Source organism: Labeo rohita, chromosome 14 (genome assembly GCF_022985175.1).
Source record: "Labeo rohita strain BAU-BD-2019 chromosome 14, IGBB_LRoh.1.0, whole genome shotgun sequence".
Lineage (NCBI taxonomy): Eukaryota > Metazoa > Chordata > Actinopteri > Cypriniformes > Cyprinidae > Labeo > Labeo rohita.
In genome coordinates, this window is record NC_066882.1 from 6,072,850 (window position 1) to 6,094,704 (window position 21,855).

Sequence of the window (21,855 nt, forward strand, 5' to 3'; positions counted from 1 at the left end):
ATACTTTTATTTAGCAAGGATGCTTTAGATTGATCAAAAGTGATGATAAAGACATTTATGTTACAAAAGATTTCTATTTCAGATACATGCTGTTTTTCTGAACTTTCTATTCGTCAAAGAAACCTGAAAAAAAGTCCACTCAACTCAAAATTCAACATAATAATAAATATTTTCTGAGCAGCAAATCAGAATATTAGAATGATTTCTGAAGGATCATATGACTGGAGTAATGATGCTAAAAATTCAGCTTTGAAATCACAGAAATAAATTACATTTTAAAATATATTCAAATAGAAAACAGTTATTTTAAGTAAAAATATTTCACATTTTTACTGCTTTCACTGTACTTCAGATTAAATCAATGCAGGCTTGGTGAGCAGAAGAGACTTCTTTAAAAAAAAAACACTAAAAAAAAACACACAAACAGTAGTATAAGTATATTTTTTGAACTACAGAACAAATATATTATGTTAATATTACATCCTGAATTATATTATCCTGAAACACTAGCAATACTTTCTCTTACTTCACTGTCTAGACTCTAGTATCTAGAATATGATTAGGATTTTACAATTAGCTTTTTACGATTGTTTCCTTTATGAAACTAGAGAACGAGAAATGCGTGTCGTTTAAAGTGTATTATTAATAATATTACTATTAGAGCAACTACAGCTGTGACCTTAAGTGCACTAACAGAGACAGGAAGTCAATCGTGTGATTTCGCTTCATTGTCTAGTCGACTATTGGCTGAAAAATATGGAGTCAGATGACGCAATATTTCCGGGTGTAACAGCGTGCGCTGGAGGTAACTGTCGGTCATTGCGCTTGGCAGCGAGAGACTTGAGTACCCGATCCGGCTGTGGAGGTAAGAGACGAAAAGCCGGTAAGATTGAACCGGCATCACTTTCTAGCCAGCTTCTTCTACATTACTATAATCTTAATACCTCAGGAATGCCTAATGAGGGGATTGTTTTTATTTTTTTCTCGCTTACTGCGACAACTTTATAGATGACTGAAAGAAAGGGGACGCTAGCAGGCTAACAGCAGGCGGTTTCATCAAATCTGAATTTAACACGTCATTACTGGATTTGAAGGAAGATTAAAGTGTATCGATTGAGTTTTAATAGATAATGGTTTAATATGAGGCTTGGTGATGGTAAAGCATGTCTTGGCATCCTTTATGATGAGGATGATGATGCTGCGTTTGACGTTTCGCATCCGACAAAGAGCGCCATCATCATCATCATCATCGTTATCTTCATCTTCATCATCAGATTTAAACGATCAAACTAGGTGGATTAAAAGAGCTTTATCGAATTTGATTAATCAAAAGCTAAAAACATGTTTGGTTTATTAAAACGAGCCGTTTCCACGGTGATGCACTAAACACGTGTATCTGCGCCTCAAATCCTGAACATTTTGAACATCATGTGATCGCGCCCAAAATTGGTGCAAATATATTTTTATATATCTCGAGGTCATAGCTTTTATTATAGGACAGCTATTAGATAAAGTCTCTTGTATTTATGTTTTCTGACATTTTGACTTTTGAAACGACATGTTCACATAAAGTTAGACTTTGATCTTCAATTATGCTGTATATATCTGTATAAGAATTGTAAAAACAGACACTCAATGGCAGTATTGATGTGTATTTTGAAAGTGTTCATTCTGGTCAACTTGTCTTAAGGTGTCCTTTGAGTAAACAGAGGTCAGTTTGTTTATGGTGATAACAAATGCTAGAAAGATAATGGGATCAGATCCAGGATCCAATCATTCTATTCCAGTCTGCTGAGCGTCCACCTGCTGAAGATCTCTGGTCAGCGAGTGGGGTGAGCTGGAGGGATTGATATCATTGGCTGTCTCTGCTCACTGACCACTCTCACCAGGCTTTAGGGTTCACATTGAGTATAACCTTTGTGCCGGTTGCAACTCATCAGGGCAGATTAAATATTGCACCTGTCAGCATCAACATTTTTTTTTCCCTAAGCTAATTTGTTTTAAGGTAATGTAGTTAAGTTTGGATGAGCAAGGGTAGTGCTTTAATTAATTCGATATTCCCAGTGTGAAGGTATGTGAATGTTTAATTATTGAATACACTAACAGTCAAAAGTTTTTGAACGGTAAGATTTTAAATGTTTTTTTTTTTGTTTTGTTTTTTCAAGTCTCTTCTGCTCACCAAGCCTGCATTTATTTGATCCAAAGTACAGCAAAACAGTAAAATTGTAAAATATTTTTACTATTTAAAATAAATGCTTTCTATTTGAATACAATTTAAAATGTAATTTATTCCTGTGATTAAAACAGTTTTCAGTGTCACATGGTCCTTCAGAAATCATTCTTATATGCTCATTTGCTGTTCAATAAACCTTATTATTATTATCAATATTTAAAACAGTTGAATAGATTTTTTTTTTCAGGATATATATATATATATATATATGTGTGTATGTGTATATGTATATGTTTTTTTTCTTTTTTTGATTAATAGAAAGATCCAAAGATCAGCATTTATCTGAAATAAAAAGTTTTTGTAACATTATAAATGATACCATTCAAAAGCTTGTAGTCAGTATTTTTTATTTTAATTAATACTTTTATTTAGAAAGGATGCTTTAAATTGATCAAAAGTGATGAAAAAGAGATTTATAATGTTACAATAAAAACATAAAAGATAAAAATATACTCCGCTGTTTTCAACAATAATAATAATAATAATAATAATAATAAAAATGTTTTTGAGCAGCAAATCAGAATATTAGAATGATTTCTGAAGGATCATGTGACTGGAGTAATGATGCTAAAAATTCAGCTTTGAAATCACAGGAATAAATTACATTTTAAAAGATATTCAAATAGAAAACAGTTATTTTAAGTAGTAAAAATATGTCACAATCTGACTGTTTTTGCTGTACTTTGGATCAAATAAATGCAGGTTTGGTGAGCAGAAGAGACTTCTTTAAAAAAAACATTAAAAAGCTTTTGAATTAATATTGATGTCTAAACTTGTTTATAGCATTTAAAATTAGTTTTTTAGACAAAAATGAATTGTTTGAATATATCCACAATTTATTGGATATTTGCCTTAATTATATCTTATCGTTATCTGCTGGAATTTTAATATTGGTGCATCTCTAATATAAATTATTTCTAACATTTATAAAATGGTTGTTTATGGTATTTTTATTTAGACAAACAAGTTCAGAATTTAAAAATTAACCATTTATCAGCACATAAAACAAAACAAAACAAAACACTAATTGACCAGTATGTGGTCTTTCTTATACTACAATAGCAATTGCTTGACATTTGTTTTGCCCAAGCCAAGAACTATATATCACTCTGTGGATTGTCAACATCACATGTCATTTCACTAGAACTGTTCATTGTTTGATCTTTGAAGCATGATGTTGTCATCCTAAACAAACTGAGAGAGGTTACAAACTGCCATAGTAAAAATGCTTTGGTTATCTGCTGTTATTGAGTGTCTAGCTGAGTCAGTGGAGCATGTCTTGCATTAACCTTTTGCCATTAGCTCATACTTTTGCAACAGCCCCTGCAGTTGGTCACACTTGTTTTCACTGTCACTAAGGATTTGTGTTTCAAGGGATCTAATTTCACAATGTGACAATGTACATCTTGGCAGCGTAGTAACAAGCAGATGCAAAACGATGTAAATTTGTAACAGTAGCATTAAGGTGTTGTTGTTTCTGTGGTATCCATTTATGAGCAACTTATTTCCACTTCCTTAATCTGACACCAGTCATGTGATCAAGAGATGACCTTAAGCAGGGGGTCGCTTACGTGGGTAATGACGAAAATAAAGTGTTTCTGCTAAACTCAATTTACAGATTTGTTTTGTTTTGGATGTTCCCTTGAAATCTAAACTATGACCTTGGCATTTATGCCACGCTGTACCAGGAAGAGTAGATAAAATAAGTGGATCAAGTTTCATCTGTGCAAACATTAATAGATGCGTGTTATATCATTGGTTTGTTCATCAGTCCACCCTGTCTTTAGGCTAGAGGAGCGTCCGCAGGATGTTTGTGATTTCAAACTAGTCATTAAATAAGAACCGGAGAGAAACTATTCACTGGCTTGGAATGTGTCTTTTGTGTGTCACATGTGACCATCCTCTAACAAGCCTCACTTGTCTCATTAAAGCAGCTGAATGAGTACAAAGTGTTCCGCTTGAGGACTCGTAGGGCTGTTTTAGCTGAGCACACTTGAATAAAATACCTTTTCTTTATTTGTGACTATCATTCTTGTCAGGTTGCGCAATTTGGAGCCACACATTGGACACTTCCTTAATCTTTCTGAACTTTGATCTGGGATCCCCAGTTGGACACAGACCAGCAAACGTGCCCTATCTCAGATCACTTCATCTTTCAGTCCCCTTCAGCTTCTCAGCAGACTTGCGTCTGAACATGGACCTGAGTACCGTTCTCTTGTTCCCAGTACATGCAGTAGTGTGGCTGTACTCGCTCGTGAGTTTTCTACCATGGTACTTCCTGACTGGAGCTCAGCAAAAGAAAGCCCTGGCAAAGAGGCTCAAATCCAAGTCAACCACCGGTCAGGCAGATGGGCCGTATCGTTCCCTGGATCGCTTTGACTCTCTCGTCACGGAGGATTTCGCTGGAAAAGACACCCTTGATAAGCTGTTCGACTATGCGGTGGAGCGTTTCGGTAAATTCGACTGCCTGGGAACCAGAGAAGTTCTGAGTGAAGAAAATGAGACTCAGCCGAGTGGGAAGGTCTTCAAAAAGGTACGTCCTCCTCTGACATATTCTGTACGGCTGTGATCACAATGCAAGCCATAGTGCCTAATTCAAAATTTCTGCTCTAATCTAATTTATATAGTGAGGTTGTTCACATGACCTTTTTAATTTAGCTCATATCAGGCGCTGGTCTAAACGAGTGACTCTCCTAAACTGATTTTATTCATTAAAAAAAAAAAAAAATAATAATAAATGTACTCTATTTAAAGGTTTGGGGTCGTGTGATATTTATACCAAAGCAGCATTTATTTTATAAAAATACAGTAAAATAGTGAAATATTATTACAATTTGAAATAACTGTTTTCTATTTAATTATATTTTAAAATAAATTTTATTCCTGTAATGCAAAGCTGAATTTTCAGCATCATTACTCCAGTCTTTAGTGTTTTTGTTTCTTTATTTGAAATGGAAATCTTTTGTAATAATGTAAAAGTCTTTACTGTAACATTTCATCAATTTAATGCATGCATGCTGAATAAAAGTAGTAATTTCTTTCTAAATGAATCTTAGTGTATATAGTGTATATTCCTTTAAATAAAAGTTTATGAATAAACATTATATTTATCGATACATATATTTCTAAATGTTAGTTTATACACTACCAGTCAAAAGTTTTTGAATAGTAAGATATGTAATGTTTTGAAAGAAGTCTATTTGGCTCACCAAGCCTGCATTTTTTTGATCCAAAGTACAGCAAAAACAGTAAAATTTTGAAAAAATTTACTTAAAAAAAAAAACTGTTTTCTATTTGAATATATTTTAAAATGTAATTTCTTTCTGTGATTTCAAAGCTGAATTTTCAGCATCATTACTCCAGTCACATGATCCTTCAGAAATCATTCTAATATTCTGATTTTCTGTGTATATTTTTGTTCAGGTTTTTTTGATTAATTAAAAGTTCAGAAGAACAGGATTTGAAATGGAAAACTTTTGTAACATTATTAATGTCTTTAACATCACTTTTGATCAATTTAAAGCATCCTTGCTAAATAAAAGTATTAATTTCTATAATTTTGTTCCAAAAAAATGTTATACTGACTCCAGTTGTTGAATAATATCGTGTATAATGTTACAAAAGCTTTTTATTTTAGTTAAATGCTGATATTTGGATCTTTCTATTCATCAAAGAATCCTGAAAAAATGTACTCAACTGTTTTAAATATCGATAATTATAACCATAAAAATGTTTCTTGAACAGCAAATCTGTATATTAAAATGGTTTCTGAAGGATCATGTGACACTGAAGACTGATGTAATGATACTGAAAATTTTGCTTTGATTACAGGAATAAACTACACCTTAAAATATATGCAAAAAGAAAACAGTTATCATCAAATAAATGCAGGCTTGGTGAGCAGAGGAGACTTCTTTAAAAAAAACATTCAAAAACTTTTGACTGGTAGTGTACATATTTATATGTCATTTATTATTATGTAAAATTAAAATATAATTTCACTATTAAAAACTAGCTTGTACTTATGGTTCACAGCAAAGGTAAATCTATTATAGAAATTGGGTCAAATTGACATAAAATCACATCAATTTCTACCTGAGAGTCCACAGTAAAGTCACATCAGAAAACATCTGATGTATCTGATTTTTTTTATATTTGGGGACTGTTTACACCATCATCCAACATTGGATCACATTCAAATGCAATATGTACATTGCCATTTGTTGAGAAGAGGGGATAAATGTATTTTTAACACAGAGGTGATTGGTTTTGTCTTTGCAGTTAATTCTGGGAAAGTATAAATGGATATCCTATGAGGAGATGGACATTCAGGTCAGTCAGTTTGGGAGCGGACTGGCAGCACTAGGCCAACAGCCAAAAAGTACCATTGCGATTTTCTGTGAGACACGGGCAGAGTGGATGATTACGGCTCAGGCCTGCTTCAGACGCAATTTCCCATGTAAGGAAACAAATTATTTTTATTCTCACTTGCCACACTTTCTCTTTTTTTTACCCTAAGGAAAAATGATTACGTGAGTCATGGTTTTTATCCCTTAATGCTTTAATGTGATGACGCATAGATGTTCTGTGAATGTGTTGTTTGCCTTGATCTTTTGTTAATCTGTGTTTCGTGTGGTTTTCGTAGTGGTCACGTTTTATGCAACTCTAGGAGAGGAGGCAGTGACTTACGGGTTAAACGAGTGTGGAGTTACACACCTGGTCACCAGCGTGGAACTGCTGGAAACCAAACTGAAGGTGAGCCAAAGACTGCGATGTAACAAGCTACTGTTTCCTGCACTACTATCACAGATTCACAGCATAAGAATATATGTGACCCTGGACCACAAAACCAGTCATAAGAGTCATTAATTGTGGGTACATCTCATGTCCATGAAGTATATTTTTAATATATTTTCATTAATATAAAGCTAATATAAATTCTTAATTTTCTAGTACACAATTATATTTTTCCCAATCACACTACTATATGTTGTAAAAGCCATATCTTTTGTTCAAAAATTATGTTCATATCACATTCAACCCTGGTGTTCAGCTGTCCGATTTTGTAAAGTTGCTCATTCTACTATGAGGCTATGAAAATTGCCTCAAATATAAATTAATTTCATAGTTTTGCCTTCAGTTAGATTATGTTATCAAGACATCTGGGTGTCCGCTTTAAAAAATAATGTTTATTGTGATATAACTTGTTTTATTTGTGTTTGAAAAAAACATTGTCTACTAAGTTACCCACTAAAAACAGAATGAATGGTTTGTCCCATTCCAACTTATGTTTTGTTTATAAAAATATATTTCTAGACATACCATATGCTCAGGAGTTCTAGGCTTCCATGTTGAGTATAGGCTCAAAACACTAAAAATGTCAATTAAGTTACCTGTCAACTGTGTTACCCAGTAAAGGTAACATGGTGGACAGTAGCAAACACAGATGGTATTTTATGCACATGTTGCTGCAGATCACCTTTATTTATATAGCACTTTATACAGTATAGATTGTTTCAAAGCAGCTATGTAGGGTCATGTTAAAAAACGTTTTTTCTTCACATTCATTTCATCAAATTCTAAATGTACCCCTAATTATAGAATGACCCATATGGTTGTGATAGGACGATATTTGGCCAAGATACAACTATCTGAAAATCTGGAATCTGAGGGTGCAAAAAATCTAAATATTGAGAAAATCACCTTTAAAGTTGTCTAAATGAAGTTCTTAGCAATGCATATTACTAATCAAAAATTAAGTTTTGATATATTTACAGTAGGAAATTTACAAAATATTTTAATGGAACATGATGTTTACTTAATATCCTAATGATTTTTTTTCAAGAAATCAAAATATAATTTTGACCCATACAGTGTATTTTTGGCTATTTCTATTTAAGGCTGGTTTTGTGGTCCAGGGTCACATATACTGTATTACTCTATTTGAATTGAAATGAATGGGTTAAAATGACTGAGTGTCATGAATCAGTTCCAAATTAGCATGTTTTTCAATTCCATTGTCTTTGCCAGCTGCACTCAAAAACTAGTTTAGTCCATATCACAAACAAACAAATGATCAGTGCTTTCAAACAGTTACAGATAGTCTTATGAACGTATGAACTCATGAGTTATTAGTTTGAATCACTCAGTCACGTTTGACTTCTCAGCGAGTCACCAATATCATAAGACTTTTAAATTGTGGTCACCTGATATAACCTATATTTATCCAAATATCAATGTCAGGACAAGTTCTAATGCCAAAGTCAACTTGACACTGAATACAGATGACAGCTGATGTTGATATTTTGTTGTTTTAAGGTGTGGTGTTAAGTAACCAAAATTCACAGTCTCACGCCAGCAACGTATCAACGTCAAACACTGACATTTAGCCATGATGGTAACCAAAAACCAACATCTGCTAAATGTCATAATGCTAACTTCCACACAGTTTTAGTATATAACATCATTAGATGTAAGTAAAATTAAACGTCAGTACAATGTTGGGTTTGGACGTCAATCAAATAAACCAAAATTCAACTTGACGTCTGGTGGCACATGGGTTTACTTGCCCCATTTTTTTTTTTTTTGTTAAATGTTCTGTTTTTATAATTTTCCATACAGAGTGTTCTCCCTCAAATTCCAAATCTGAAGCACATCATCTACGTGGATAGGAAGGGCATCAGCGCAGCAGGATATCCACAGGGCATCCAGATCCACAGCATGCACTCTGTGCAAGAGCTGGGCGCCAAGCCAGAAAACTGTAAGAAAGGGCACTAACTTTACGGTTGACATTTTATTTATATGCTAATTAACCTTTTCAGTCATTGCCTGTAGTTTTCCCACAGTTCATCCATACAATACTGATTTGAATAGAGATTTGTGCTGTAATAGATTTATCTGTATCACCACAGGAGAAAACAGTGTACGCTTTGTGTTGCAGTGAGCAGACCCATAGTGAAGCCCATCCCGTCAGACCTCGCTGTTATTATGTACACCAGCGGCTCCACCGGCAGACCTAAAGGGGTGATGATCATTCACAGTAACCTGATCGGGGGCATGGCGGGACAGTGTGAGAGGATACCAGGATTGGGGTGTGTATAAACATCAGTAGAGTGCCACAGTGGCAGCCTTGGTTCCGGAGGTGTTTTTCCGATTTATTTTAAGCCTACAAGCTACCACAATATTTGAAAAACATACAAAAACACAAAGATACAAGATTGTGTACTTAAATGGATAGTTCATCCAAAAATGAAATACCCCATGATTTACTCACCCTTGACCCATCCTAGGTGTATATGACTTTATTCTTTCAGACAAATACAAATGGAGTTATACTGACAAATGTTCTGGCTCTTCCAATCTTTATAATGCCAGTGAATGGGTGTTGAGATTTTGAAGTCCAAAAAAGTGCATAAAAAGTACTCCATGTGTCTAATTAAGGCCCTCTGAAATGAACTGATGCATTTGTGCAGGAAAAATATCCTTATTTATTACCGTAAATCGCTAGTGTTCCAGCGGATGACTTAGGCGTAGTGGAAACTTCAGTGAGAATATGCTAGTCTTGCAAGACTAGTTTTGTTTACAGCAAAGGAAAACCAGTCTTCTCTCAGCTTACAGTTGAGGTCAAAAGTTGACATCCCCCTTTCAGAATCTGCAAAGTGTTAATTTTACCAAAATTGTTAGTGTTTATTTAGTACTGACCTGAATAAGATATTTCACATAAAAGATGTTTACATATAGTCCACAAGAGAAAATAATTGTTTTTAGAATTAGAAAAATTACCCAGTTCAAAAGTTTACATCCCCTTGATTCTTAATACTGTGTTTTTACCTGAATGATCTACAGCTGGTTTATTTGTTTAGTGATAGTTGTTCGTGAGTCTCTTGTTTGTCCTGAACAGTTAAATTGCCGCTGTTCTTCAGAAAAATCCTTCAGGTCCCACAAATTCTTTGGTTTTCCACCATTTTTTGTGTATTTAAACCCTTTCCAACAATAACTGTATGATTTTTGAGATCCATCTTTTCGCACTGAGCAACTATTACAGTAGGTTAAAATGCTCCCTGATGCTTCAGAAGGAAAAATGATGCATTTAGAGCCGGGGGGGTGAAAACTTTTGAACAGAATGGAAATGTGTGCATTTTTTCATTTAGTACTGCCCTTCAGAGGCTACAGAAGATACTTACATGTTTCCCAGAAGAAAAAATAAGGAAAATTTACCTTTATCTTTAAATTCAAAACGTTTTCACCCCCCGGCACTTAATGGATTGTGTTTTCCTTCTGGAGCATCAGTGAGCATTTGAACCTTCTGTAATAGTTACATATGATTCCCTCAGTTGTCGTCAGTGTGAAAAGATGGATCTCAAAATCCCAGTCATTGTTAGAAAGAGTTCAAATACACAAAAATGCTGAAAAACCAGGATTTTTCTGAGGAACACCAGGTGTTTTAACTGTTCAGGACAAACAAGGGACTCATGAACAACTATCACTAAAAAAAAAAATAAATAAAACACAGCTGTGAATTAGAAGGTGTCACGGGAGTGGATTTTCAAACCTCTCCCGTCCCACTCCCACAAAAAAAATCCCATCCCATCCCAATCCCACGAAAAAACTGGGAGAACATTCCATCCCGTCCCAATCCCGGAAGAATGACTCCCATTCCCTCCCACTCCCGTATTATATTTTTTTGGTGGAATCTGCCAGTTACAGTAAAGAATACAGTATCACAGTATGCCCGTAACTTTTTTTTTTTTGCATTAGTTGAATAAAAATGAAAAATGTAGGGTTTTTTTTTAATTGAACTGAAAGCCATCTTAAACAAATGCACAGTGTGCATTGCACACACTAAATTTCATGTAAATCATTAATGCAAACACACGTTTCCTATTTGAATTGGTCCATTTGAAAGTAGACATTTCACTCTAAGTATACACAGAGTTTCGAAGTGACGCGCTCAAGTTCACAGAGACAGACGGCAGAAAGCGCGTCCTTTTTGCTTTAATTAGTTTACAAAAGCGCAATGTTTCCTTGTTTTTCTGAGTGCACACAAATAAACGTTGACTCTTTACAGATTCGAAAGATGCCTATCACTCTTATCTGTATGACCAAAAATGACGGTATTTTAAGAGCAAGTGACCGCACCGGCGCCTCTGTCATGCAGTACCACGCTACTATTCGGCCTCTACTGTGAATCATTCAGATAAGAACACAGTATTAAGAATCAAGGGGATGTAAACTTTTGAACAGGGTCATTTTTATAAATTCAACTGCTGTTTTCTCTTGTGGACCCTTTTATGTGAAATATCTTATTCAGGTCAGTACTAAATAAACAATAACATGCATTTTGCAGATTCTAAAAGTAAAGTAAAGTAATTGGATGTAAACTTTTGACCTCAACTGTATATAGAGTTCCATTCTCTGATTGGTGGAAATTCTCTGCAGAATCATGGGTAATGCAGTTTTTCACCAGGGAATTTGCATTTCAACACAGTTATTAAAAATTAAAGTGAAGTAATGTAGGCTATTGGCTTCTTCAGAAGTATATACTATCAATTAACAGTCTCATAGCTCAGAGTTGGTCTGTCTTTAAAGGTTCAAAAGTTATTGTTAAAAATCCGTTCCCCAGTAGAGAAAATAAATGGGATTTTTACTGTTGGAACCTGGTTGTTGCACTCCATTAATGCAACAGTGCCTGAATAAAATGCATACAAGTTTTGTTTTAACATGCATGTATGCCTCCACAGACCAACAGATACGTATATTGCCTATCTTCCACTTGCTCATGTGCTGGAAATGACGGCTGAGATCTCCTGCGTGACATACGGGTGCAGGATCGGCTATTCCTCACCACAAACACTTTCTGATCAGGTACTGTACTTCAATTTGTTACTGGATCAGATAAATATAGACACACATTTACACAGATTTATGAGGAAATGATGAATCTCAAGTAATTGAATGGCTTGTTTTTGCTTTGTAGTCAACCAAAATTAAGAAGGGAAGTAAAGGGGACTGTACGGTGCTGAAACCTTCTCTAATGGCCGCCGTACCTGTAAGTCGGCCTTCTCTAAACATTTTCATCTTGTTTCATTCACGTCAATCAAGTCAACTGATTGACCTGTTTCTTCCATCAGGAAATAATGGACCGAATCAATAAGAACGTCATGAGTAAAGTGCAGGAGATGAGCTGTGTACAGAGAACACTGTTCAAACTGGCCTACGACTACAAGCTCGAGCAGATCAAGAATGGTTATGATGCACCTCTGTGCAATATGTAAGAGGAGATTAAAATAGGCCTTCAGTTAATCACATTTGCTCCTGTTAATGAGTCTGGAGTTTTAATCGTCTTTGTTCCCTCATGTGTTCAGCTTGTTTAAGAAAGTCAGAGCTCTGCTGGGTGGAAACGTACGGATGATGTTGTCCGGAGGAGCTCCTCTGTCTCCAGCCACTCAGCGCTTCATGAACATCTGCTTCTGCTGTCCTGTTGGTCAGGGTTATGGTCTTACTGAGACCTGTGGAGCGGGAACTATAACTGAGGGTGAGGAGCTCATCTTGCACTGTTTATTTTATTATTATTGTAGAGTCATATTTTTTAAAATTCATCTGAGCTTGATCTCGGTGCTTCAAACTGTGCAGTAATAATAACATCTTTCTATGTTGTGCAGTTGCTGACTATAGCACAGGACGAGTTGGAGCTCCACTGATCTGCTGTGAGGTCAAACTCAAAGACTGGGCAGAAGGTTTGTCAATAGTACTAGTTTACTTATTCTTATCTGAAATTGTGCAGAAGTAATCTCTTGCAATAAAACAGCAGTACCTTTTTACCACCATGGCTGTCAAGCACTAAAAAAGGACAAAATGAATGCCAGAGACATCCACTGTATACTAAGTTTACTAAGTTGTGTGAAAATTTGCTTTGAGGAACAGTCTTTCTTCAACTTTGGCAATACTTATTTCAGCATTCCTGTACCGCAAACAGTAGAGTGTGGCGCAAACAACAGAAATAAGGTCATAGTTTAAATTCCCAGAGAATGCATGAAATGATAATGTGTCTTAAAGCAGTAAGACATTTTAGATTAAAAATTAGAAATGTTGCCTTGGCACTAACTGAAATAAAATGTTCAAGCTGAAGTAATAAAATTACTAAAATTGTACATAGGACCCTGTGAAATCTGTTTTCTAGATTCTGTTTTAATGGTGAAATTGTTAAAAATATTATTCAAAAAGCATGTGTAATTAATTTAATTCAAGAAACATTTTAACAGCAATTTATTAAAAGTTTAACAAAAATGATTTTTTATAGCCTTATAAAATGTTTTGTTTTATTTCCTCAAATTCTGTGTTTACCATTAATTGTCCGGATTTGATTTTAATGGTTTAATTTAAATTTTAATAATCAAAAACATCTCAAATTACTTAAGTTTATTAAAAAAAGTATGTATGTATGTATGTATTTATTTATTAATTTTCCAGAAAAATGGTGTTGTGTATTTACATATTTTTCTGGTAAATAAATATTTGTAAATATTTTCTTCTTGTAAATCTTCCTAAAATGTTTTAATAATAATTTTATAAGTAGTAGAACTATCATTTCATTATGTAACATTTTTCTGTTACAATTTCTTCAAGTTAAACACAATTGACGGATTGCTGTGAAGACCTTTAAGTTTAATAAAATGTATATAAAATAAAATGTAATAATAAATACAAAAGCACATAAAATTACTAAAATTAAAACTAAAAATATTAAAAATAAAAACGAATTTTAAAAAATCATAAACACCATAATAGCATATAAATAATACTAAAATAACACTGCTGGTAAGTTATCTGTGAATAATGGCTTAAGTCACAAAACTATGAGGTGTTGTTGCATGAAGTGCTGCACAGCAATTCTTTAAATATATCTGCTTTTGTCTTCTATGGAAGAAAAAAAATATATACACGGATTTGAAAGACATGAGGTTGAGTAACAAGTGTCAATTTTGGCGGAACTATTCATTTAACTTGAAAAATCATCAAACTTACACTTCAGGTGGCTATACAAAGCGTGACAAGCCTCATCCACGTGGTGAGATCCTCATCGGAGGCCCTAATGTGACCATGGGCTACTACAGGAGTGAAGCCTGTAACAATGAGGACTTCTTTGTGGATGAGAATGGTCAGCGGTGGTTCTGCACTGGTGATATCGGAGAGATGCACCCTGACGGCTGTCTTCAGATTGTCGGTATGTTTAGATTCAGCATCGTTGTTACTTGTTTTAGTTAAAACCACACAGTTATGTTGTCTATCTGTACTATTCAAACCTGATTTTTTGTATATATGCAATGTCTAGATCGCAAGAAGGATCTTGTGAAACTTCAAGCTGGGGAGTATGTCTCTTTAGGCAAAGTTGAGTCAGCTCTGAAGAACTGCTCTCTCATTGACAACATCTGCGCTTACGCAAACAGGTTCGTATTCTCGGCTTTGTCTGACGCATATGGGATGTTACTGACCCCAACAAAGGGTCCTCTCTTTAGAACAGCGGACGTACTGTATACAAACCGCTTTTCTCTCTCTCTCTCTGCCCACCAGTGACCAGAACTACGTTATCAGCTTCATTGTTCCTAATCAGAAGAAGCTGACAGCTCTCGCCAATCAGAAGGGCATTGAGGGCACATGGGAAGAGATTTGCAACCAACCAGTTATGGAAAGGGAAGTTCTGAGAGAAATTACAGAAGTTGCAACATCAAGTGAGTAGAATTCAAAGTATTTATAGCAGCAAGGTATGTGGTGTGTGAGTGCGGACACAAAATGTGGACACTGTATCAAGAAATTCACTAATCTAATTAAGACCCCTGAATGCATGCTTAAAACAACATTTGAATTTTTGACAAGAAAAGCATGCACAAGATTATTATTTTTCATTCATATGCCATTTTATTTTGTTTTTATATTATTTAAAATATTTTATTCAAAGACCATGATGCAAATAAAAAGATTTTTTTTTATCTTTTTTTTTTTTTTTTTTTTTTTTTTTTCAGTCCAGACTTTCTGCACACTTGACATTGACACTTGACACACGTGACACTTATTTCAGCAAACACTACCATATAAAAGTTTGGGTTCAGAAAGAGGTTTTCTTTGAAATAATTTAAAACTTCAGTATGGACTGTTAACAGAGTTGCCAACTCTGCAGTTTTCCCACATATTTGGCCTACTTTAACTCTGTTGCTGCAGGTTGTTTTTCACGTCCGCGGATTGAAGAGCCCTAAATAACATGCAAATTTTACCAGGGGAACACCATAAAAAAAGTGGTATTTTACCAATTTTTACCAGGGGATTCCCCCAGAAAAGCAATTGCACTAGTTTTGGTCTAGTTTTGAGTAGCAGTTGGGCGGGTTTAATTGTGAGAATCTGGCATCCCTGATCATTACAATGATCAAAAGAACCTTTAAAGACATTTATAATGTTACATTGTTATTTTAGAATCATTATGTATTTCTGTAGTTTTTGTTAACATTTAGGGGTTCAAGCACGTAGCACTGAAACCCTATTGTAGTTGTTAGAATGGTCATGGATCAGCAATGTCCATGTAAAACTGATCGTGCAGACCAAACTGTAAGTTGTAGAGACTTGAAACTTGGAGGGATGGTAGTACTCACACCGCCTACAATGTGACCAAGGCTCTGCCCAATCGACCTGATGGGGGCGCTACAGCGAACAAAAGTACAAAATAAGTACAAAAAAAGTACAAAGGGGCAAGGCTATTTTTAGTAAAACTATCCTGAAGGAAATGAGTTATCTTCACTAAGCTCACAACACATATTTAAAGGAACACTCCACTTTTTAAATAGGCTTATTTTCCAATTCCCCTAGAGTTAAACAGTTGAGTTTTACTGTTTTCGAATCCATTCAGCCGAACTCTTCAGCCATACCATGGGTGCAGCAGGCGCAATGATATTACACAGGCGTCAACTCTGCCGGCTGCAACTCTACATCTACACAAACTTAGTGCCAGTCATTTTCAGGCGCTGCGTAATATAATTTCACCTGCTGCACCCATGGTACGGCAGCAAAGTTCCTTGATTATTACGGCAGAATGCGAGTATACTTCCTAGACATATCAGCCTAGAAAATCACAACTTTTCATTTTCCGTCAGTCTTGGTACACAATGTAGCTACAGAAGAGTCAAGTTTTAAATGGGAAAGATATCGTCATTATATATAGTCATTTTTGAGCGAGATGCTGACGGTCTAATCAGATTCAATGATCTATGCTAAGCTATGCTAAGAGTTCTACCGCCAGACCCAGAGATCAGCTGAATGGATTCGAAAACGGTAAAACTCAACTGTTTAACTCTAGGGGAGTTGGAAAATGAGCGTATTTTCAAAAAAAATTGGAGTGTTCCTTTAAGAGCTCAATCTAAGGTTACAGGAAAAAAATTGCAGAGCTTGGCCACTTGGTGGTGCTATTAGAGGGGATAAAACATAAAAATCGCTATAACTGCGCAACTATTTGTCCTTTTAACATGAAAATTGGTGTGCTACAAGTGTCCCACAAGTGTCTAAAAGGAAAGAAATCGGCCTCTAGGGGCAATATCGCATTTTTCAAAGGCGTAAAGAACTGTACGTTGAGCAGTTTTTTTGCACATACATGCGATATTTGTATCGCATGATAGAACTCCACATTCTTGACAACTTTGCCTCTAGAACCACTGCTGTCATTCAAATCAATTGATAAATAATTGAGAAGATGTCAAAAACCTACTTTTGCATATTAGTCCTGGAATCAATCTGGAAAAAACTGCAGTACAATTCTCTAGACTGTCTAGGTCAATAATTATCAGGAAAAAAAATTACATTTACCCTTTAGGAGGCTATAACGGGTTCGTTTAGAAAAGGGGCCTCTCCAAATTTACCCAAAATCCTATAAAGCCTAAAGGAAAACTCAAAACTTCACAAAACCTAATGAGCACATGCGACAGGTGACAGTTCAAAAGGACTCAGAAACACAGTATTTCTATAGTAAACGACCTGAATTTGCCAAAAATGCTTTTTAATCACTGATTTGGGTGGATACAGCCTGGCTAAATAATATGTAATGTCTTTTTCCTTATATGCTTAAATGCCTTAGACGCTTGAATCCCGGTAATCGCTGCTTGCAGCTATATTTTGTATTGGTTTTGTTCATTTTTATTTATTCATCTATTCATTCATTTTATTTTTTGTTTTATTATTTAAGCTGTTCCCTTTTTTCATTTTTATTTTATTGCATTGCATCGACTCACTGTACACACAGCCTTGATGAGCATTAGAGACTTTTTCAAAAACGTTTGAACAGTAGTGTACATAAAACGGAGTTGTATAAAATGTCATGATGTCTTCTAATTATCTTCCCATCATTCTAGTTAAACTCCAGCGCTTTGAGATACCAGTTATGGTCCATCTGAGTCCAGAGCCCTGGACCCCCGAAACGGGCCTGGTGACGGACGCGTTCAAACTGAAGAGGAAGGAACTAAAGAACCACTATCTCAACGACATCGAAAGAATGTATGGCCACAAGTAGGACCTCTATCACAGCCAAAGACATCTTCATCAGCTCCTCCCCGTGCAGCGTTGCTGTATATCAATAAATGTTCAATACTTTTTGCCACAACGTTCACCACTGCCCATTGCTTAGATACGCGCACAAATTTTCCAAGACGAACAATGTTGATAAGCCGTCGGTCTGTGTATTTTTATTCCTGGGCTTTGTGGGCTTTGCATTCGGAGCTCTGTAGTCTCTCTGCTGTGAAATGGTTTACAATTAAAGTCGTAGCCGGTTAACTCAAGACCTGTCAGTCGCCACTAATTCCTCCTTTTAGTATACAAAAGGAGTCTCTTGTAAAAAGGATTTCATTCATCCCACAGCGATATACTGCCATCACCTTGCAGTTTCTTTCTTTTTTTATGTGTGAAACTCTTTTCTTTCTAAAACTGTTTGATTGTTTGGTTTAATAGAGCTTGAAAACAGAAACTGTTAGCTGAGGTGAAGTCATTGCACTGCGAAATTCCGCCTCCTCTTTGAGGCAAGTAATATATAGTGACGTTTCTGTGCCTTCTGATTGGTCACTGTTTTAATGTCGATTCCTTATTGGCTGCAAATTAGATTCCTGTGCTTCATTCATGCAGTGCATTAGGAGTTAGTGTGTTTATAATGGTTACAAACTATGTTTCTGAGATATAAATTTTTTTTGTAATGAAAATGTCACTGAATTGCAATGTTTTGAGTACTAATTGACACATTTACTAGTAAACACATGCTCATTGACTCAGGACAGTTTGAGATGACTGGCAAGTGGTTTATTGCTCATTTGTCCTGTTTGTTTGACTGAATTTAAATGAAGGGAACATTTTTAGGAATAGCACCACATTTGTATCATCTTTACCACTTATTTTACTGTTCCACTGTGTCTGATTGTCACAAGCTCTTGTCTGTTGTAAATTCCACTTCTGGAGGCTATTAATATATTTGGTAATATGTCATTTTAACAGTCTTCAATACTTGATGTGTAAATCTGAAAAGGAACAAAGTTTGGAAATTCAAACCAATAATATAAATTTTGGAGGGTGAGGTACCCTTGTCAGTCAGTCAATATTGTATACTGTATTTTAATTTATTTGGTTAAAACTATACATTTCTTTTTAACCCTTGTTTAATTTATTTGTTTTATTTTTTAAAAAGTATGACCTGTACAAACACTGTAACGTGTTCTCTCTTGGTTTACCAAATGTCTCATTGTAGGTGTTTTATTTATAATTATTTTGCCATTTGCACTATTCTTTTAGTCAGGGATTTTAGCCATTGTTAAATGAATAGCCATTAAGCCAACAAATTGAGCAGTTATTGCCCCTCCACAACCCTCAGGGTTTCCAATCACCACAAGCAAGGCTATACAGCAGTCAAGTGTTTGCATTGAGAAATTGTGAATTTGCTTGTAGAATGTTCTATGATGCTTATTTATTCTTTTTATTGTGGTTCACTGTATGCGATAATTGCCGAGGACAAGTAAAATCGTTTTCTACTCAAACTGTGTGGCATTTCATTTAAGAAACAGTTCAACGGTCAATGTTTTTATTATTTACAGAAATTGCAACAAGTTTACAAAAAGGAAAACGGATGCTGTACAAAAGCTACAATTTAGTTCGCCCAGTCCTGAAATCGGAAACAGTCGCTTGCGATCTTCCATACCGGCTGGTCACTGTTTGGAGAGGCTTGGGCTGTTAATAAGAAATTCTGGTTGAAGAATCTCTGTTTGTTTCCGTCAAATTTCACTGAGCCAGCTGTAACCACCAACAAAGTCATCTGGCCTTGAGTTGCTTGCTCTGTTTAGAAAACAAAAAGAATTAGATATAACAATTGTACACATTTGATCTTTTTTAACACATATATGTGACCCTGGACCACAAAACCAGTCTTAAGTCGCTGGGGTTTACTTGTAGCAATAGCCAAAAATACATTGTATGGCTCAAGATTATTGATTTTTCTTTTATGGCAAAAATCATTAGGAAATTAAGTAAAGATCATGTTTCATGAAGATATTTTGTAAAATTCCTACTGTAAGTGTATGAAAACTTAATTTTTTATTAGTCATATACATTGTTAATAACATTATTTGAATTTTCTCAGTATTTTGATTTTTTTTCCGCCCTCAGATTCCTGATTTAAATAGTTGTATCTCGGCCAAATATTGTCCTATCCTAACAAACCATACATCAATGGAAAGCTTATTTATTCAGCTTTCAGATGGTGTATAAATGACCCTTATGACTGGTTTTGTGATCCAGGGTCACATATGATGAATAAGTACATGTTGTTACATACCATGCACAGGTTGGCAGTCAAGAGTCTGCACTTGAAACTCACTGGAAGGAAGAGACTCGAAGAACTCGCTGAGAGCATCATGACCTGTGACAGCATTGCCATTCCACACCAGCGTTGCTTTGTCCAGATACAGCCTCGTCAAATTCTAAAATCAATGATTTATTATAATATACACAGATAATGAACATAACAGATCAGAAAATACCATATTAGAAGTTTAGTTTAAAACGAGCATACCCTTCTTCTCTTGTCCATACAGTCATAATAGATATTGACGAATTCATCCGAGTATCTGCATGACTGATCAACTAGAGTCCTGAAGTCCTGATCAGCATCGAACAGAACTGATTAGAAGCGTTGTGAAACATATTTGCATGAATGTTGACATCAGTGAACACTCACCACTGTTGAAGCCATGCTGCTGAATGTATATTTCACCGATTATTTGTGATGTTCAGTCGTTTTGAGCTCAGTCGAATTTGATATCCAAACTACTAATAAAACATAAAACGACCAGAGAGGTTTAAAATGTAGCTACGCACCAAAAAAAGCTGCGCAGCGTAAAATTACGGTATGTTAGAAAATAACTTGGAAAAGTAGTTTATGCTCACTTGGAAAAGAACGATATTGCGTGTAAAGAATTTTTAGAATTATGCTCTCTTACTCTTTTAATAAACAAACCCAACATCGAGAAAATGTGCTCAAATGTGTGTGTTCACGAATATTGTTCCGCCGGAAAACTACACCGCCATTCTTAGTTCCGGACAATAGAAAACTGCAGGAGGAATAAAATACATAACATTTACAATTACATTTATTAATTTAGCAGACGCTTTTATCCAAAGCGACTTACAGGTGGGGAATACATCAAGCGATTTGTCATAAAGAGGCAAAACGACCTACGAAGTGCTCAAATTACCATAAAACAGGCATTGTTCAAATAAGTACAAGCTAGAAAGGGAAAAGAGTAGAAAAAATAAATTTTTATTTTTTTTATTTTTTATTTTTTTTAAGTCAAATAGTGTCGAAAGAGATGGGTTTTCAGCAGTCGCTTGAAAGTTGTTAGGGAGTTGGCATTCCGGATAGTGGTGGGAAGATCATTCCACCAGCCAGGAACGGTGTAAGAGAATGTTCTGGAAAGTGATTTTGTGCCTCTTTGTGATGGTGCAATGAGGCATCGCTCACTGGCGGATCTCAGAGTTCTGGAGGGAGTGTAGATTGGTAGCAGTGCTTGGAGGCAGACAGGCGCCGAGCCTGTGGCTGTTCTGTAAGCAAGCATCAGTGTCTTGAATTTGATGCGAGCCGCAATTGGGAGCCAGTGCAGGGTGATAAAGAGAGGTGTGACATGGGCCCTTTTGGGCTCGTTGAAGACCAGTCGTGCTGCTGCATTCTGAATCATTTGTAGAGGTTTGATTGTGCATGAGGGAAGACCGGCTAGAAGAGCATTGCAGTAGTCCAGCCTGGAGATGACCAGGGCCTGGACAAGAAGTTGTGTGGCCTGCTCTGTTAGAAAGGGCCTGATCTTTCTAATGTTGTGTAGGGCAAACCTGCAAGATCGAGCAGTTTTAGCAACACCAAGATTTCTGGCAGAACTTGATGGGGTAATTGTTAATGTACCTAAATTGATGGTGAAATCATGCTGTAGAGTCGGAGTGGCAGGGAAAATAAGGAGATGATGTTCTTTCATCCACTCCCGAGATGTCCGCCAAGCAGCCTGAGATCCGTGCAGCTACCGTTGGATCATCTGGTTGAAATGAAAGATAGAGCTGTGTGTCATCAG

General features: G+C 35.6%; 2 protein-coding genes across 6 annotated transcripts; one reads left to right on the forward strand and one right to left on the reverse strand.

Annotated features, from left to right (window-relative positions):
* Positions 1-777: 777 nt before the first annotated feature.
* On the forward strand, positions 778-18,952 carry acsl4a (acyl-CoA synthetase long chain family member 4a). 3 transcript variants are annotated; one of them, XM_051127526.1, is made up of 15 exons: positions 778-865; positions 4,273-4,766; positions 6,515-6,692; positions 6,879-6,988; positions 8,855-8,993; positions 9,174-9,324; positions 11,974-12,097; positions 12,210-12,281; positions 12,364-12,503; positions 12,598-12,767; positions 12,895-12,969; positions 14,265-14,456; positions 14,565-14,679; positions 14,804-14,961; positions 17,620-18,952. In XM_051127526.1, the coding sequence occupies exons 2-15, from the start codon at positions 4,428-4,430 to the stop codon at positions 17,775-17,777; spliced, it is 2,121 nt and encodes a 706-aa protein (XP_050983483.1). In that variant the 5' UTR covers positions 778-865; positions 4,273-4,427; the 3' UTR covers positions 17,778-18,952. The 3 variants fall into 3 exon arrangements, with proteins under 3 accessions (XP_050983483.1, XP_050983484.1, XP_050983482.1); XM_051127527.1 differs by having other exon boundaries at positions 811-883; XM_051127525.1 differs by lacking the exon at positions 778-865 and adding an exon at positions 1,916-2,071.
* A 325-nt stretch (positions 18,953-19,277) lies between these two features.
* On the reverse strand, positions 19,278-20,820 carry nxt2 (nuclear transport factor 2-like export factor 2). Of its 3 annotated transcripts, none has more exons than XM_051127535.1 (5): positions 20,687-20,820; positions 20,478-20,566; positions 20,313-20,399; positions 20,076-20,220; positions 19,278-19,576 (listed from the first exon to the last, which is right to left on the reverse strand). In XM_051127535.1, the coding sequence occupies exons 2-5, from the start codon at positions 20,490-20,492 to the stop codon at positions 19,392-19,394; spliced, it is 432 nt and encodes a 143-aa protein (XP_050983492.1). In that variant the 5' UTR covers positions 20,493-20,566; positions 20,687-20,820; the 3' UTR covers positions 19,278-19,391. The 3 variants fall into 3 exon arrangements, with proteins under 3 accessions (XP_050983492.1, XP_050983491.1, XP_050983493.1); XM_051127534.1 differs by having other exon boundaries at positions 20,478-20,569; XM_051127536.1 differs by having other exon boundaries at positions 20,478-20,569; positions 20,740-20,811.
* Between the last annotated feature and the right edge of the window lie 1,035 nt (positions 20,821-21,855).